Source organism: Callospermophilus lateralis, chromosome 18 (assembly GCF_048772815.1).
Source record: "Callospermophilus lateralis isolate mCalLat2 chromosome 18, mCalLat2.hap1, whole genome shotgun sequence".
Lineage (NCBI taxonomy): Eukaryota > Metazoa > Chordata > Mammalia > Rodentia > Sciuridae > Callospermophilus > Callospermophilus lateralis.
The window spans coordinates 40,233,238-40,251,665 of NC_135322.1; the positions used below are offsets into that span (position 1 = coordinate 40,233,238).

General features: G+C 36.6%; 1 protein-coding gene and 1 pseudogene across 1 annotated transcript; both read right to left on the reverse strand.

Moving 5' to 3' along the window:
- Nucleotides 1–359: 359 nt before the first annotated feature.
- On the reverse strand, nucleotides 360–18,225 carry Nudt21 (nudix hydrolase 21). Its single transcript, XM_076838950.2, has 7 exons — nucleotides 17,982–18,225; nucleotides 14,402–14,602; nucleotides 13,543–13,606; nucleotides 8,614–8,703; nucleotides 3,370–3,445; nucleotides 2,054–2,168; nucleotides 360–694 (listed from the first exon to the last, which is right to left on the reverse strand). The coding sequence occupies exons 1-7, from the start codon at nucleotides 18,095–18,097 to the stop codon at nucleotides 673–675; spliced, it is 684 nt and encodes a 227-aa protein (XP_076695065.1). The 5' UTR covers nucleotides 18,098–18,225; the 3' UTR covers nucleotides 360–672.
- On the reverse strand, nucleotides 6,165–7,051 carry LOC143383974 (small ribosomal subunit protein eS12-like; annotated as a pseudogene).
- Nucleotides 18,226–18,428: the final 203 nt, after the last annotated feature.

Consider the following 18,428-nt stretch of genomic DNA (forward strand, 5'->3'; position numbering starts at 1 on the left):
TTTTGTACCAATTCCCATGACTTTGCTAACCCAGCATATTTTAATTATTTCCCATATGTTTAATATCTGTTGTTACTAAGGCCTAGATGGCTGTAAAACATACTGGTAAGTTAATATCCCGGGAGTTCTCAGCAAGAGAATTCACAAGAGTGTAAAATGTGGTACAGGAATTGCACCTTGGACTCAATCAGACAAATTAGCTCCCAAAAGTAATGAAAGATCCTCATCATAAATATCAGTAATGGGTTTGGAATATGTGCCCCCAAATGGTACTGGAGCCAGGGTCCCACAAACTCAACTAATCTAAACTGCCACTGTTTTAACATTCACTAGCCTAAAGGAGGGAAAAAACAATCCTCAACTTTTGAGCTTTTCAAAGTTTAATGAGAAATTAAAAAAAAGAATACAAATAGAAAGAAGTTTGCTTTCTTTAATGTTGTACAAAAAATTATGAGTAGAACCAAAAGTAAATAAACATTATCACATTTGTTTACACCACTCTCTAGTTCCTCATATTAACTTTACTATTCAAACAATAGAAAGTTGGCGGCAATTTAGGGATTGGGAAAGGAATAAAAACCAAAAAAACTTTACTAAGACAAAATTCTTCTACACTGTGTATAGCTGTGCTCACAGAGACGGCTTCTTTTACTTCTCCTCTGCTGCAGGTATTCAGTTGTATATAAAATTGAACCTGAATTTTAAAAAGAACAATACCTTTATTAAAAACAGTATTTGTTACATTGGTTCCCTTATCATCTACAGTGGAAACTATCAGGATGTTTCTACCCTCCCTTGACATGATTACCATTTTGTACCTCACCAATCATTACCTTCTACATTAGATAAGTGTTGCTGGATATTTATATTGAAAAAAAATTAAAGACTATATATTTGATTAATTGTCAATTATCAAGTTCCTTGAAAGCAGGAAAAGTTTTTACATGTCCTTGTATTCTGATCACTCAGCACAGTTCTACACCCGACAGGTAGGAGTTTAAATGAACACTTTTTTTTTTCTTTTCATTTTTGAGTACTGGGGATTGAACTCAGGGGCATTCAACCATAGAGCCCCATCCCAAGCCCTATTTTTGTACTTTAATTTTAGAGACAGGGTTTCACTGAGTTGTTTAGCGGCTCGCTTTTTGCTGAGATTGGCTTTGAACTCGCAATCCTCCTGTCTCAACTATCCAAGCCACTGTGCACCACCACGCCCATCAATTTTTTTTTTCATATACCATACTTCAACTTATAACTCATCAAGAGACCAAAGTGGAAGAACAAAAGACCAAGTTTGATTAGTGACTAAGTAGGCTGATTTCATATTTAACAAGCTTTCATACAGGGCTAAAATCACTATTGAAGTAGTTTTTACACTAGCATTTATTTAGTACTTACCTGGAACCTAGCACTGTTCTAAACATTTGCATGTTGTTCCACTTTTTTCTCATATACAGAAGAAGAAACACACAAATGGGTATAAAAGTTTGTCCAAGGTCACATTATCACTACTGAAAGTATAATTCAAATATAAACACTGACATAAACTCTACATCCATAATCACCATGGTATTATACAATTCTTATCTGTGGTTAGTTCTAAAAACTTTAACCAATACAACTTTTAAAAAATCCATTTCTCATCAATTTATCTGCCTAAAAATTTAAACTCCATGTAAAAATTTGGAAATTAATCTCATATGCCCTAATTTAAGCCAAATATAGTAAATTCCAAAAAGGAAAGAGAATATATTACACCAAGAGATTCAATTTCCACAGTTTTATATAGACTCCCTTATACACTGTTGACTATTTCACCACTACCTTTTTGAATGAAGAACTCAAGCTTAACTATAGAGAATATCAGATCTCAGGAAGCAGTTACATAAATGTCAGAACATCATGCCAATTGGTTTACACTTGACCCCAAGAGTCAACCTACAGTTTTAGTTTCCTTAAATACCAGATTTTGTGAACTGCCCCTTCTCAAGTGGCTCTGAATATTTTAAATTTGACAATTTAAATGGATGAGAAAATGTGCAACTTTCCATACCTGCTCAACAGCTGAGGGAGACTAGAAATGATGGGTCCATATCCTGGTGCATTGTCATACAATTCAAACAGTGGTGCAGCTACCAGCTTGTAATTTTTAGGGACTGCAAACAATGCTAAAATAAACAAAACAGGATTCGTTTTCTGTAACTTCTCATATAGTCACTAATTCTACTTTATTTCAAATTAATACACAATTTTAAATCTGAAAAACACGTCTAAGAAAAAAAGATAATTCTCATCAATACATTTTGGTTGTGTCTTCTATGCTAGAGATCAGTCACACATTTGAAACTAACCGATTCTCTTAAGAGATCCATGGTATTAACAACATGTACAACTTTATTATAAGTACTGCTCCAGGAGAAAGGAAAAAATAGCCTTGGGGTTATAATTCATTTTGAATCCCATTATAAAACCTTTGTAAAAAATGGAATCATTTCTTGTTAAATCACATAACAGGCCAAGACTCTCTTTAAGGTTTCACTAGTTTTTCACAATATGAAAATCAATACCAAGAGCTGAAAAAGTATTAAAATACCATCATCTGCAAGCATAGTGACGCTTGCCTATAATCCCAGAGGCTCAGGTGGCTGAGCTAGCAAGTTCAAGGCCAGTTCAGCAATTCAGCAAGGCCCTAAGCAACTTAGTGAGACCACATCCCAAAATCAAAAATAAAAAGGGCTAAGGATGGGCTGGGATTGTGGCTCAGTGGTGGAGTTTGATCCCCGGCACCACATAAAAATAAACAAATAAAAAGGTACTATGTCTATCTACAACTAAAGATTAAAAAAACAAGGGGGGTGGGGTGAGGATGTGGCTCAGTAGTAAATTGTCCCTGGGTTAAATCCCTAGACTCCCTCCCACCTCTGGCAAAAAATGAAAAATACTACTATAATCTGGTATGTTAGGTTCTAAATTTACTTTTCCCTCAATACCACGACTGGCACAACTAAGAGAAACTAAAGTAATTCTGCATGAACATGCCACGTTTTTTGGTTTTACAATTAAAAATAAACAAAAAAACTCTAGTAACCTGGGAAAAAACACAAATAGAAATATCCTTGAAAACATTCTACAAGTGTTTAGATGTACCTTCAAAAAACAAAATAACTGTGGTGGACAACTGTAATCCCAGTGACCTGGGAGGCTGAGACACAAGGATCATGAGCTCAAAGCCAGCCTCAGCAAAAGCCAGGCACAAGCAACTCAGTGAGAGCCTGTCTCTAAATATAGGGCTGGGGATATGGCTCAGTGGTCAAGTGCCAGAGCTTAATCCCTATTACCCCCACCCCCCCCCCACCAAAAAAAACTTACCTTTCTCTTGAAGTTGAACCAGAAACAACTTCTTATGTTCCTTAGGCTTTGTAATGTGTGCAGGAATATATGGATACTAAAATAACAAATGAGAGTAATTTGTAGTTTTCAAAACCAACAATTCTTTCTACCTCCCCACCTTTTAATTATCAATATCTCACATTTCAGACGCTAAGGCCAACTACAAACCCTTCTCAGACCAAGTTCTTTATATTCTAAACACAATTTTAATTTAACATGTACTCCATCACATGTGTTTATTTCTTTATATGTTTATTCCCCAATACACTGTAAACTGATGGTAGAATATTATTTTCTAGTTTTCCAATTACCAGGATGGATTACCTAAAAAATATACTAATAAATAAGTATTTTCATTCATATAAAATAACAAGTAGTTATAAGTACTTGTTATTTTATATGAATATAAAATATAAAATTCAAGACAACTAAATATGAAGTCACATTATTTATGGCCCTAAGAAATTTACAACATGATGAAGTTTGACTTTAGTGTCATTACTGTTTTAAAATATCATTACAAGGTAAAATGCTCTAGAATCCTATGTGGAACATGTTTACTTTGTTAAAAGTTTAAATATATCCTGTGAGGTATTTGACAAGATGCTTTGTGTTCCTTCTTCCCTCAACAACCCTCCCAACTACACATACACAGCATACACTAGACAAGCCAAGTAAGCGGAGTTCTGCCAGTTGGACAAAGTATAATTGCTTGGTAAAATGGAGAAAATATTTTAGACAATTTAAAGGGATAAAAAGAATTAGAGAAAGAAACTACTAGGTAAGAATGAACAGTTTTAGGGCTAGGGGCATAACTGAGTGGTAGATTGCCTGACCAGCATATGTGAAGGCCTGAGTTCAATCCACCAAAATTTTATTTAAAGAATTAAAAAAAAAACCTAAGGGATTTTTCCCCCAACCCTACCATGTATACTTAACAAAAACTTCTGCTATATCTCCCCACAATACATTCAGAAATCTATTTTGCTTCTGGAGTTTTATTTGAGGGCAAGAGAATTAAAAAGTGCTGAAAATAGACATAAAGGGAAGGTAGAAAAAAAGTAGATGCTGCCAAAAGGAGGTATTATCATCATCTACATTTTATAACTTCTACTAAAAGAGACCAAGAACGTTTCCCAAGATGACTCTGCTAAGTAGTGAAGCCAAAATTCAACAGCATCTGTTCAACTCTTTATCTAATTATAAAAGTCTATGTTGCTTTTCATCGTGTTACTCACTGGCTCCTAACCAGAATTCGGGCTAGGTTCATTATACATCACAGCCATTCCTAAAGAAAATGGTTTGAGGTGATGTCCAAGGCTTTGGAGGTCCCTTAGACACATTAGCAGCAGAGAAACAAACACACTAGCAGCAAAGATCTGAGAAGTGACTTAAATAGCACATAAAAAAAAAAATTAAAAATAAAACCTGTGGCTCCCATATAACAAAAGTACCCAACTGTGACCAAACCAATGTGAGTGCCATTACCCTAATTTTCTTCCACTTGAAGCTACAGTTCCTTTTTTTTTTTTTTTTTTTTTTTTAAGCCTGTCTTCTACAGTCCTGGAGTTAATGTCTAAGGCAATTACACTCTTATCTGAAAAGACTGTAGGGAGCTTATAATTTTGTAACTTCTTCCCACTGGGGCTTACCTAAAATTCTAGGTTTACTAAATAACCATACAATCCTTTTGTACCTGATACTGCCAGGACTTCAGCAAAGGGAAGCATTCTAGGACCATGGCAGGGGAGATGGATGAGAGTATTCAGAAAGTAGACTGTAAAGCAATTTCCAATTAGGTCAGATAATGTTCAAAAAACCAAAACCAGTTAAGAATAATTGCTCTGATTATTTTTTTCTTTCCACATTTTTTTATTGGTGCATTATAGCTGTACATAATGATGGGATTTGTTTGCTCTGTGTCTTTTTGAACAAAAAGCAATTTTTTTTTTCTGTATGGAATTAAAGCCAGGACACAGACAGATGTGTTCTCGGCAATTCTTAGGCAGTGTGCACTAGCAGTGTGCACTAGCACTTTCAAGCCCTGTGTCCTCCTATCCCTCTGCTATGCAAGACAGTCAAATGAGAAAGTACAGAATCATCATTTGTTTGGCCAATATTTTGTGGATTGCTTAACCTAGAACATCCTGTCATGCAAAGAAGATATCAAGCCACAGGGCCTTTGGCCAAAAGAATGCAGGACCCAACTTTAAGATGTTCCTTCACCAGCCAAAGTAGGAAAATCTAAGCATCAATAACATTATCAATCACTACAATAGATTGTAAAATACATCAAATATATTTAAATTCCTGAGGTCATACTGACACTTCAAAAGGTTACTGAAATGTACTTTTTAAAATATAATGTAGTTGTAGCTGGACACAATATCTTTATTTTTTTATGTGATGCAGAGAATTGAACCAGTGCTTCACATATGCTAAGTAAGCTCTGTACCACTGAGCCACAGCCCCAGCCCCTAAAACATGATTTTTATGCCCAATATGACAGAACCACATTCTCCCTCAGATTTCAGGGCAGCTGTGTTTGGAAGTGTCAGAAATTTCCCTGCTTTCTGCTATTGTTCCGCTCCCTGTTTTTCAGAATCTAAGCTTTTCCAAACCCTGAAACATCTCTCAACTCATGCTCAGACCCAACATGAAAGTGCAAGGGAGTTAATGTAACTCTCACACGATGGGGAGAGGGGTCTCTGGCCTTCTTTCTTCTTTTCTATGTGTGTATATGTGTGTGCACAAACCACATTCTTTTAATTTGCTTATTTCTTGCATTTGAAGTACTCTTTGATGACATCCTTGACCTTAGATTCTTTGCCATAGTCCTTAAGCACTATAAAACTGTTAACCACTTTAAGAGATTTGCCCTTTCAATCAATTTGACAGAAGCCTACCTCTTCTCCCAGTTTCTTGCTGTCATCTCTCTTAATTAGGCTGATATTGTGCTTAGCACAAAGGGCCTCCTCGAACTTGACACACATGGGCTCATTACAGTCGGATGCAAGCACACAAAGATGGGCTTGTCTCTCCTTTTTTTTTAGCTTTATTTTATTCCTTTATTTTATGTGGTGCACGTGCTAGGCAAGCACTCTACCACTGAGCCACAACCCAGCCCCTGGGCTTGTCTCTTATCTAAGGTTCCAGCAGCTTTGCATATTCCATGTGTAAGGCCTTCATGGATGAGGACAGTCTTCAATATTGACGTCCATCATACCTCCAGCCGCTTTATACCAGATGGGTAAAGCCAATCTTGAATGTACCTGAGCCTCTGTGGGACTCAGCAGCGGCAGGGAAAGAGTCTGCTCTCTGTCTTTCTGATGGGCAATTCTGAAGTACAGTCCACATGGCTGCTGATAGTCCTTAGCTGGATTCATTTAGTTGCCCTCAGTTGTAATAAGATCAATAATAATGTTCCTCCTCCTCCTTTAAAAAAAAAAAAAAAAATTCTGCAGCTGCTACTCTCCTCTCCTTCTCTCCCTATACTCTTCTGTTTCCTATAATCACTTCCCAGAACTATCTGCACCAAAGTCTATGTCTTATTTTGAAGAAAGTCAAGTGTCTGCAGGATGCTAAATAATGAACTCATTCTTCTGAAAACTGGTAAGTAAAAGAAAAAAAGAATATTTTTTCTTATACACATTATACACCTCTTTATAAATAAGCAACAATTTGTCTTTACATAAGTGTTACAAACCTAATGAATTCACAGATCCAGGAAATTCTCATCAATTAGTTAATATTATAAAACGAAACAACCAGATATTCTAAATACCAGATGGGGATGCCAGCCTCTAGATGACACCCAATGATCCCTGTCTCCTTGCATTCACACCTTTGTGGAGTGTTCTCCCAATGCACTAGAAGGTGATCAATAACATACATCAGCATCAATGGTATTCCACTGCTTAGATGAGGTATAAGAAACTGTAGCTTCCCCTATGGTCACTTTCACTGACACCCACCACCTCTTCAATTACAAGCCAATTGAGGAAGCCAGTTGCATTACTGAAAGTTATCCTTTGGAGATGTTCTTATGACAAGTAACTGAGGGAGGCCTTGTGTCAACAGTCAGCAAAAACTAAAGCCTTTAGTCCAACACCCCAGAAGGAACTGAGGGGTTACATGTGAGCTTGGGATCAGAGCCTATCCCAGCGATGCAGTCCCAGTTGCCAATCTAACTTCATGAGACCCTAAGCTGAACTACCCTGCAAGGTAGTTTCCAGATGCCTAATCCTGGGAAACTAAGATAACACATTTCTGTTATTTAGGCCACTAAGTTTTGAGGTATAGATTGATTATACCTTATCAGAAATGCTTAGAACCAAAGCACTTCAGATTTTGGAATTTTTTTCAGATTTTTGGAATACTGGTAAAGACTTAACCAGTTGAATATCCCTAATTAAAAAATAAAAAATTCTAAAACCAAAAACTTTTTGAGTGTCATGTCAACCACAGTACTCTGGACTTAAATGCTTGATTTTAGGAATGCTCAACCTGTAATCTGTTACACAGGAATAGATATATAAATATATCATCAATGATAAGCCTTGTTACTCCCTCTTCTCCCCACATAAAGACTGAATTCAATCTTTTGATCAAACTATCAATTTATAGGACATACAGGAGAAAGAAATACGTGTCCAGTGAAAAAAGGGGGATGCAAATCAGCAAAGGAAACACTAAGACTTTAAATAGCCTGTTTTCATCATTAATAAATTACAAAAAGAAAGAGACACCTGTAGGAGTTAAAAAAAAAAAACTATGCTAATTGAAACAAATATAAAATAGAAATAATCAAGACAGTAAAAACAGTGACTGAATATATTATGAATTATTTCTCACTTTTTAGTACAATAATGTATGTATGTTTAAAAGGTCCTTATCTTTTATGATTCAAACTGAAGTATTTACAAGTGAAATGATATCTAGGGTTTGCCTCACAAAAATCTAAGCAGATAAAAACATGTATGATCATGAGTTGGTGATTGATAGTAACAGGATTCATTTATTACTAGTCTCTCCACTTTTGTATATTTTTAAATTTTTCCTTTGAAAGGAATGAATATGTGGCATTGTCATTTGTTAACTAAATGAAGGAGGGGAGAAAAGAAAACTCAAAGTCAAATAGTACTTTGATCATTTTTTAAATGTCTAGAATTTAATCATCTTTTTGTTTCTCCAAATGCCCAGCAAAGATAACTGAACACTGACCTGAGGAGGTTCAAAATTTGGTCTCCACCAGTTACCAATGCAGTCATCAATGACCCAGTCTTGCAGGACCCCATCTTGACGACCCAGTATCTGTCAAAAGAAATGACATAGCTAGTAAACTAAATATACTTACTCACGAACACCCTTCTTTGATGAAGAGACTATTTCTGGCAGCACTCCTAGTATAGACATACAGCTAGTTAATGTACCTTCCTTATATACTTCGTCTCCATAATTCCTTGTTTATTATCTATGTCATTCTGCCCAAGATAGACACTGTTGGTTCAAAATTAGCATTCTACTATGAACATAATGCTATATAGGGCCAACAAATCTGTTACTGTGCTCTGGGTATACACAAAAAACCCAAGTTCATCAGTCAATTACATCAACCAGCAATACAACAGTTTCTCTAGAATCAAATAGAGCTTCTATAAATCCTCTACCTAACCAAGTTAGAAATATTTTCAAAATACACAATCTTCGTTTTTATTATTCTGTGTAACATTAAACTTAGTTAACTTGATCAAAATTATAATCTACACATTTTCATTGTTCAAAAATGGTTCTACAAGGTTCATATAGTAAGAAAGGGAAGTTATCTGTTCCGCTTCACCTGTTCCCACTGGCTGCAACATTCAACTCAGTTGTCTATTCCTCTGTTGCCTCTATTTTTAAACATACTGTTTTACCCGACCAGAAAACTCATAAAGATAGTTCAAAGACTTTCCATGTGTCCTACACCTGGTTTCTCCTTTTGTAACTAATGAACCAATACCAATACATAATTACCAATTGAAATCCATACTTTACTCAGAAATCCTTAGCTTTTCACCCAATGTCCTTTCTGAGTCCTGAGATCCCATTTAGGATATCACAATATATTTGGTCATCATTTCTCCTGGGGCTCCTATGGACTATGTCAGATTCTCAGACTTTCCTTGTTTTTGATGATCTTGACAGTTCTGAAGTCTATTGGTCAGCTTCTGTAGAAAGTCTCTCAATTAGACTGAGATAATGAATCTTTGGGAGGAGGACCACAGAGGCAAAGTGCCACTCTTACAGCATCACATCAAGGGTACCACTTACCACTAATACCAACCTTTATCACCTGGTTGAGGTTGTGTTTGTCAGATTTATCCAATGTAAAGTTACATTTTTAAACACATTCCTTTATGACCATTTCTTAATTACTTTTATTTTATTGCTGGGGAGGGGATAACCAGAGGTTGAACCCAGGGGCACTTAACCTATGAGCTACATCCCCAGGCTTTTTTATTTTTATTTTGAAATAGTCTCACTAAGTTGCTTAGGGCCTAAGTTGCTGAGGCTAGCTTTGAACTTGAGATCTAACTGCCTCAGCCACTTTGAGCAGCTGGGATTACAGGAATGTGCCAACGCACCAGGCTTACTTTTCAATTTTAAAAACCTAGAAGAACCCTATTATCTCCCTCTATTACACAAGAGAATTTAGATATTAAAACCATATCACCCACTCATACTTTTTCTCCTTACATTCTCTCATTATCAACAAATTAATATACTTAGGTAGATCAGTCACAATAGTGACTAGTAAATGACAATTACATTTCCTTATTTTTACAACTATTTTTTCTTTAGAGTTGATAAATGTTTGATTTCATTTACTATCACTATATTTATTCCCACATAATAATTTAAATTTCTTCTCAATTTAAGCATCAAATTACTCTATCAATTTCACTTTTTCAAAGAGATGTTATGCTCCAATCTATACTAGATGCACTCAGCCCTGCTTCACACAGCTAGAGTCCTAGGGCTTCCCTTGACCTTTCTCCTACAGTTTGATGCTCTCTAATATTCTGATCCTATGTCTTCAGTCTTAGTTTACTTCCTCATTGTGGTAGTGAAAACCCTCTGAAGTTTGCTAAGCAAAGGTACAAGGAATAATACCAGTTTTTGAATCTCTTCATGTCTGGAAATAACTATTTTACCTGTACCCTTGACATGTAAGACTTTAGACAGGAAATGCTAGGATGGAAATCACATTCTCTCAGAATTACAGGAGCATGCTCTAGTATCTTTTAGCTTCTAGTATTCTTTGTTGGCAGTCTGATGCCATTTCTGATTTTGATGCTTGTATTAACGTGTATGGCTGCCTAGCCACTCCCCTCCTCTTTGGAAGCTTTGAGTACCTTCTATCATCATTGGTCTAAATATTCATAATGATGTACCTTTGGGTGGATTTTTAAATACTCTTTATAGAGGGCAGGCCAGGAGGTCTTTTCAGATGTCCTTTGGGCTTGGGAAATTGTCTCAAATTACGTTTTGCTAATTCTTATTCCTCAGTTCTATTTACCTATAGTTTATATTGGTCATTTTAAAAACGAACACTAATTTTGAATTTTTTCTAATCTACATTCTTTTTATCTTTTCATTTTATTTTCTGATAGTATGAACTACCTTTTAACCCACCACTGAGTTTTTTGCCCTAACATTTTAAAAAATATTCATGAGGTTTTATTTTGGGTTGGTTAAAATCTTTTTTAAAGGACGCTTTGTCTCATAGATACAATATCTTCCCTTTTTTTTAAATACCTTTATTTTATTTATTTATTTCTATGTGGTGCTGAGGATCGAACCCAGTGCCTCACACATTCAAGGCAAGTGCTCTACCACTGAGCCACAACCCCAGACCCACAATATCTTCTCTTATTGTACCAAGAAAATTAATCACAGTTTTGTCACTGAATTTTCCACTTCTCTTGAATTCCATTTTTTTAAAAATGTATGTATGTACACATGTACTTTTGTAGTACTAGAGATGGAGTCCAGGGCCTTGCTCATGCCAGGCAAGCACTCTACCAATGAGCAACATCCAGCCCCCTTTTGCTTCTTTTGACCTCTCTTATTAAAAAGCCTTTCCCACAAGTCTAGCATACTTGTTATCTGCTCACAATTAAGGATAAAGCATAAGAGGTTTAATTAACATCTCTGGGTGATGAATGGCAGGGCTATGCTATTTCTTCAGGAAGACTCCCAAATAGCATCACTTGGGAGTTTTCCTTAGACTGGTCCCTCTCTCCAGAAACAAAATCTTCAGCCTTCTGCCTGGGTATGTAAGCCTAATTGTTAACATTCCGTCAGCTGGCCGGAAATTTTTTTATATAGTTCTGCTCCATCTATCACTAGATGCTCTGAGCTCGCTTCAGAGTTGGAGACATTATTCAGGACGGAAACTTTCACTTACTTCTACCCATCCCCTAAACCTTTCATTGAAGGTTTCATTCTCTGATTCCACTGCTTTCTCTGTAGAATCAATCCCCAGCCACTCTGCCTAATTGTACAGAGTAGGAGAAGACAATCTAGCTATATAAATACATCCTTTTATTTCATATTTTTAATTGTCGATGGATCTTTATTTATTAATTTATTTATATGTGGTGCTGAGAATCAAACACAGTGTCTCACACATGCCAGGCAAGCTCTCTGCCACAGAGCCACAACCCCAGCCCTACAATACATTTATCTTATACAGACTTATCTAGCTTTCAACCCATTCAAGCACCGACCTTCATATGTACCTGGCACCTCTAATTCCTCAGACTCTGGTGTTGTTCACTGTTAAATTCTATTCTGCTCTCCTTCTGGACTGAGGCTTCTGCTAAGTCAATCATTATTTGCCCCTCCTAGCTCCTCCAAAAATTATGTTGTTTCTTTTTGCACTCCTTCAATCCTATTGGATTCATATGTTTTTAAAGATATCCCTTTCCTGCCTCTTTGGTGGGGTTTTCAGAAGCATAGGTAAGCAGGTAGATTCAATCTACGTAAGTCCAAGCACAGGAAATGAAGAGTTATAACGCACTTTAACAAGTACTAGAAAGGGGCTGGGGCTCAGTGGCACCACACTTGCCTGTGAGGCACTGGGTTCGGTTCTCAGCACCCATATAAGTAAATAAAGGTCTATCAACAAATAAAAAAACAATTTAAAAAAAAAATCATATTAAAAAGAAACAAGTACTAGAAAAACCAACCAAATAAGTTCATAATGACAACTTAAACCCAAGTGTTAGTATAATGTTTATTTTCTGAAAGTTGAACTTATACCTAAAGTTTATCTTTAGGTGATTTTAATTCTGGTTCTCCTTTGCTTCTCTGTGCATCAAGGGTTTTGCAGAAGGTATGGATTAATTTTATTATTTAGAGGAAGACTGCATTTTAAATATGAAAAAAAAATCAATCATTAAAACAACCTACAGTTTTCAGTATCTACATATTTGAATGCAACTATTAAGAGGTAGACATTAGAATGATTTTTTTAATTTTTTTTTTAAATATTTATTTCTTAGTTCTCGGCGGACACAACATCTTTGTTTGTGGTGCTGAGGATCGAACCCAGGCCGCACGCATGCCAGGCGAGCGCTACTGCTTGAGCCACATCCCCAGCCCTAGAATGATTTTTTTAAAAAAGTAGTACAATTTGTGCAAATTTTAGAGACTTATTTTGAAACTATGAGCATTCATGTCTCCAGCTCCACTACACAGTAGCAGTATAATATCAAAACTATCTATATCCCAGTATCCGTATCTGTAAAATAGGATTAGTAATAATAGTACCTACTTCCCAGAGCTGCTGTGATGATTAAAGGAGTGACTATATGTAAAACATCTAGAACACTGTCCAGAATAGTAAATACTCAAGAAATGCGGGTTTTTATTTATCATTATTGTTATATCAACATCTCAATTTTTAAAATGTTTAGATAAACTTATAAGTTCAACTTTCAGAAAATAAACATTATACTAACACTGAGGTTTAAGCTGTATTTATTAAAAACTAAATATTCAAAATAAATTTATCCTTTTCAGAAGACAAAAACAAAATTATATATAAGTTGATGATATTCAGATGGGCAATTAAACCGTCAAAGTGGTTAAACAGAAAAATACCTCTGTCATTAAGCGTTTTAGTCCTTCAACTTCATCTTCTCCTGGGTTAAGTTCACCACCAGGTCTGTATAAAGGTTAAGAATTTCAGCTTTCAACTTAATACAATTTGGGAATAACAACAAAAATACAATAGTAATTATTTCTCTCAATGTCATATAAGGCACTCAGAACAAACAAATGTCAAAAGCAGGGGAAAGAACATTCTGGAAAGTTGAATTCATAATGTTAATTCATCAGACTAACAGTATATTGTGCTGGTTTTAAACAGAAAAAATATATAACCCAGTATAAACATAAAGATAACTACTGGACACCAATTCATCCCAATATTCTTTCTGAAATCTATCCCCTAATAATGGAGTCTAGAAATGCCCAGAAAGCATAGACCACATTGTTTAGGTCTGGACATTTTTCAAGAATTTCAATCTAAGTTTCTGAGAACTTTCTTTTTTGATATAATTAATCAAAAAGCCGTGGGCCAAGTAAATATTAAAAGATTTATGAGGTCAAATGATTGAACTATATTAAAATGAGACTAGAAAACACCATTCTAAGAAAGAAATAACATCAATTGCTCTTAGTAATACTATGCTGACATCTGGAAACTGAGCTTGAACTAATCTGTTCCATGGGGTTTCTTCCAAGCTCAATCATTAACATCAATAATAATAGAAATGTGCAGATTTCTGCTTAGAAAAATAAATGACCACTCTCCTGGAGAAAACACACTTTTTTTCCTTTCAAAAGACTCCACTGAACAGTGTTTGTTGAAATGAATAAATGACTAGGGACTAAAACTGTTAAATAAGCCAGCCAGCCTATTAAAAGTTGTCTTGCTGTTAATTCCAACACCACTTACAATTTGAAGAAAGTTGTTCCCAGCTGTAGCAGTAACACATGGGGTAGCCGGTGCTCATGTACAATCAGAACCCCTTCTACAGTCCTTCTCATTCCAATTTTATCAAATTCCTCCCTCATGCGCTGAAATCTGGCTGCAACAGAGCTGTCCTTCTCATAGAGGGGCTCTTTTGTACCAAAAGTATAATTGGTAAGAGGGTACCTGTGATCCAAAAATAAACATCTAGTATGAGAACTGATAACCATAATTTGCCATAACAGAAACCAACTACATCAAAAGAAAACATAATCAAAAGTGTTACCTTTGTGCTCAGAGACTTAGGATTTGCCTAAAGTTACACAATTAACAAATGAAATAGCAGAGAACAGAATATTGCTCTCTGAAGTCTTGAAATCAGAAAACCATTATGATCAAGTGGCTATCCCATAAATGAACTTTCAGGCATAGATAATGCTACTATAAGGCCCTTAAATGCTTAGAGAGGTGGTTATCTAGATATTGGTAATACTTTGGTTTTAAACCATGGCTGCTATATCAATAATTACCAACCTGATTCCTCTAATACTCTAGTCATAAATTCTATTAACTATAGGTGCTAATAGCTAATCCCCTTTTTCCTATATACTAAGCATTTCTCTATTTTTCATTTCTCGCAGTCAATTATGATCAAATTTTTCTAGCACCAAAAGCTTTTCCATATCAACGTTCCTATGTTCTTTCCTCTCTAAACCTACAAAGAGGCCTTCTTAGCATTCTGCAAATTATTCTATTCAGTATCCTCATTCTTTCCCTCTCATTTGAATCTTCTACCCATCATATCTAATCTGAATACACTTTTCCTTATCAAGAACTCAAAATATGGTTTATATTGTTGAAGATAGCTGTCATCTTATTTAGTAAAGATCAATTTTTTCCTTACAGAGTTAAAACCCCACGTGTGTATTTTATCACAAGCCACCCTGTAATACCTTGATTATATAAGCCTTTCAATAAAAATGTCTTAGCCACATTCTCTCAAAAGCCCTTGACATACTACATACCCAATCCATTCTACTTTTTTTTTTTTTTTAAAGGGAATTGAACCCAGGGCACTTTTCACATCCCCAGCTCTTTTTATTATTTTGAGACAGGTTCTAAGTTGGTGAGGTTGGCCTCAAACTTGTGATCCTCTTGCCTTGGCCTCTAGGGCAACTAGGATTATAGGCAGGCCAATGGGTCTAGCCACTCAGCCATTCTTGAAAAGGGAAATCAAAATTATCCAAACAAAAAAGTTACTTTAATTACAGAAGCCAAATTCTAGGCAAAAATAAAGTAGCTTTAAAATACATTAACATTGTCAATGTTAGCAGGAGCACACAGCACTATGTGTCAGGTAATATTTTTAAAATACTTTACATAACAGGTAGTTCTCAGAACCTAAATTAGAAAGATAACACATCTCTTTTGAAAGAGCCAGCTCCCATAGCAAGAAGGAGATATTATCAAGATGAAAAGTTTGAATTTTCAGCTGTGAAATCAAAGTGCCAGCCCAAATACATACATGTTATTCTATTATAAGCATCATAAAGCAGGGGCTGGCTACATCTTTCTTATCACTCTTTATCCTGTATTAGGCACACTGCCTGGTACAAAGTAAGCATTCACACAGTATTTCATAGATGAAAATACTCTGGGGGACAGGGGACTTGTTTTCAATTTAATAGATCATTACTCAGCCAGTGTAATTGCCATTCACAACACAATTATTTCTAAATATCATATTTATATGAAAAGAAAAGTATTATAAATCGATTCATAATTTTTTTAATATATTGAGGATTTAACACAGGGGTGCTTTACCATTGGGCTACATCCACAGCCCTAATACGTAACTTTTTTTTTTTTTTTAATATATTGAGGATTTAACCCAGAGGTGCTTTACCAATGGGCTACATCCCCAGTCCTTTTTTTATTTTGAGACAAGGTCAAAAATCAAAACGTTTTGTTCATAGCATCAATTCTACATAATGGCCTGCTGCAAACTGATCCAGTAATCAAGTAATCAATGCAAAAACAAACAAAAGCTCAAGTGGGACCTAGTTCACATCATGACTGAAAATAATCCAGAAATTGTGCTTTCATCCATTTTTAAAAGAACTCGTCTTTTCCGTTTCATAGGAATCGTATATGAGGACTTTTTAAAAGTAGTATCAAATTAAAGCACTACTACATGTTAATGTAAATAATACCTAAGGTTTTAACATTTATACACATGAGTATCAACTAATTCCAAATTTTATAAACCTAATATTTTTATTATCCAAATTTCCAAACCAGCAACTGCTTTGCCAAACAACAATAATAAACATCCTTTCCATTTCAAGACACTTGTTTTATTTGAATATAAAACACTTAGATTGTCTTACCAAAAAAAAAAGCAGCAAATCCTTGCATTTTTTTAAAACACAGACCAGTATAAACTGGTCACGTCCTCCGTTATGGTCAGCACCACACTGCCTCAAAATCAAACTCTAAAAAAATCAACCAAAAAAAAAAAGCATACTGACCCTCCCAAACACACAACACACACCTGTAATTCCAGTAGCTTGGGAGGCTGAGGCAAGAGGATCTCCAAGATCAAAGCCAGCCTCAGCAACTTAGCTAGACTCTGTCTCTAAATAAAATATAAAAAGGGGTGGGGATGTGTCTCAGTGGTTAAGCGCCACTGGTACCAAAACAAAACAAAACAAAAACCATACAGACAATATCTTGAGCAAGACACATCCCAAATACCAATTACTTGTACCACAAGATTATGTATGTCAGTGACCTTGAAATGCAATGATATGCTTAAAGAGAAAGGTATGTTGAAAATAAAACAGCCCACCATGGGTTCTTTGAGGCAATACTCTCGTTCGGTCCACTATCTAAAAGCCCCACCACCATAACAGCGTCCATACTCCCAAACTGAGGCCTATTGGTGCCCGGGATGCTGCTGCAGAGTTAGACAAGACATGTGAATGCACAGGGTAGTCCAGGTATCCCTGAACAGTCAGATTAAAGGTGGTGTATTCCTTAGGTGAAATACTATACAGCACTTAAAAGGAGGGGAACACCCTAGACTCTTGCATACAGATATGTCCCGAAATCTTACTCTGTTAAAGTGAAAACTGCAAAAAGGATGCTGTTACACCATTCGTTTCCAGTAAAACACACAAAGAAATACCCTACACGTGATGGGAAAGTATAAACACTGAATCGGAAAGAAAAACCACATTTTGAAGCTGGTTACCTCCGGATAGGTGACAAAAAAATTAGTTCAAAGCAAACATCGATTTCACCAGAATGACTGAATACAGAGGAATGGGAACAAGCTCTGTTTTCAAATGAACGAAACTTTTCCAAGAAGGACTCTAAGCCCCAGGAGCTATGAGACCAGGAAAGGGCCTGAGGAAGAGAGGAAAGTGGCATCCCCGAGCGGGCGTCGGGGTGGCAGGGAGGCGTGCAGCCCGCCGACCCGCTGAAGGCGCGCGGGAAGCAGAAACGTCTCTATGAGCGCTCACAAGGACAGGGATGTCCGCCAAGGCCGCGCCGCACTTACAGGTTGATGGTGCGCTCCAGGGTGAGGGGCTTGGTCTGCTGGATGTACTTGTTGCCAAACTGGGTGACCCCCCGGGGCCAGCCCGTCTGCGAACGATTGGGTGGAACCACAGACATGCTGGCGAGCTCCGGAAATGGCAGGGAGCAGAAAGTGGGAGTCAGGGGAGACTTTCCCCGTGCGGGCAGCGGTTATCAGCGTCCCGCTCAGCAGCCGCCGCCCGCCATTAACAACAGAGCGCAATAGAAGGCGAACGCACGCCGGAAGTGAATCCGGGCTCTCTGGCGGCAGGAAGTAGAGAGGCGGAGACCTTCCAGGCCGAGAGCCATTGAGCCAATCGCTGGCGAGGTTATCTCAGTATCTGAAGCTTCCATTGGTAAATCAGATTTATGGTTCCGCCTCCTCGTATTTTCATGCCTCCCATTGGGTAGCGCTGGGGAATCGCGGGGG

Coding starts and splice junctions, on each gene's coding strand:
- Nudt21 (XM_076838950.2), bottom strand. CDS start 18,097: ATGTCTGTGGTTCCACCCAATCGTTCGCAGACGGGCTGGCCCCGGGGG. Junction 8,704..13,542: donor TAAAACGCTTAATGACAGAG/GTATTTTTCTGT, acceptor TTCTTTTGACAG/ATACTGGGTCGTCAAGATGG. Junction 695..2,053: donor CTCCCTCAGCTGTTGAGCAG/GTATGGAAAGTT, acceptor TTTAAAATTCAG/GTTCAATTTTATATACAACT.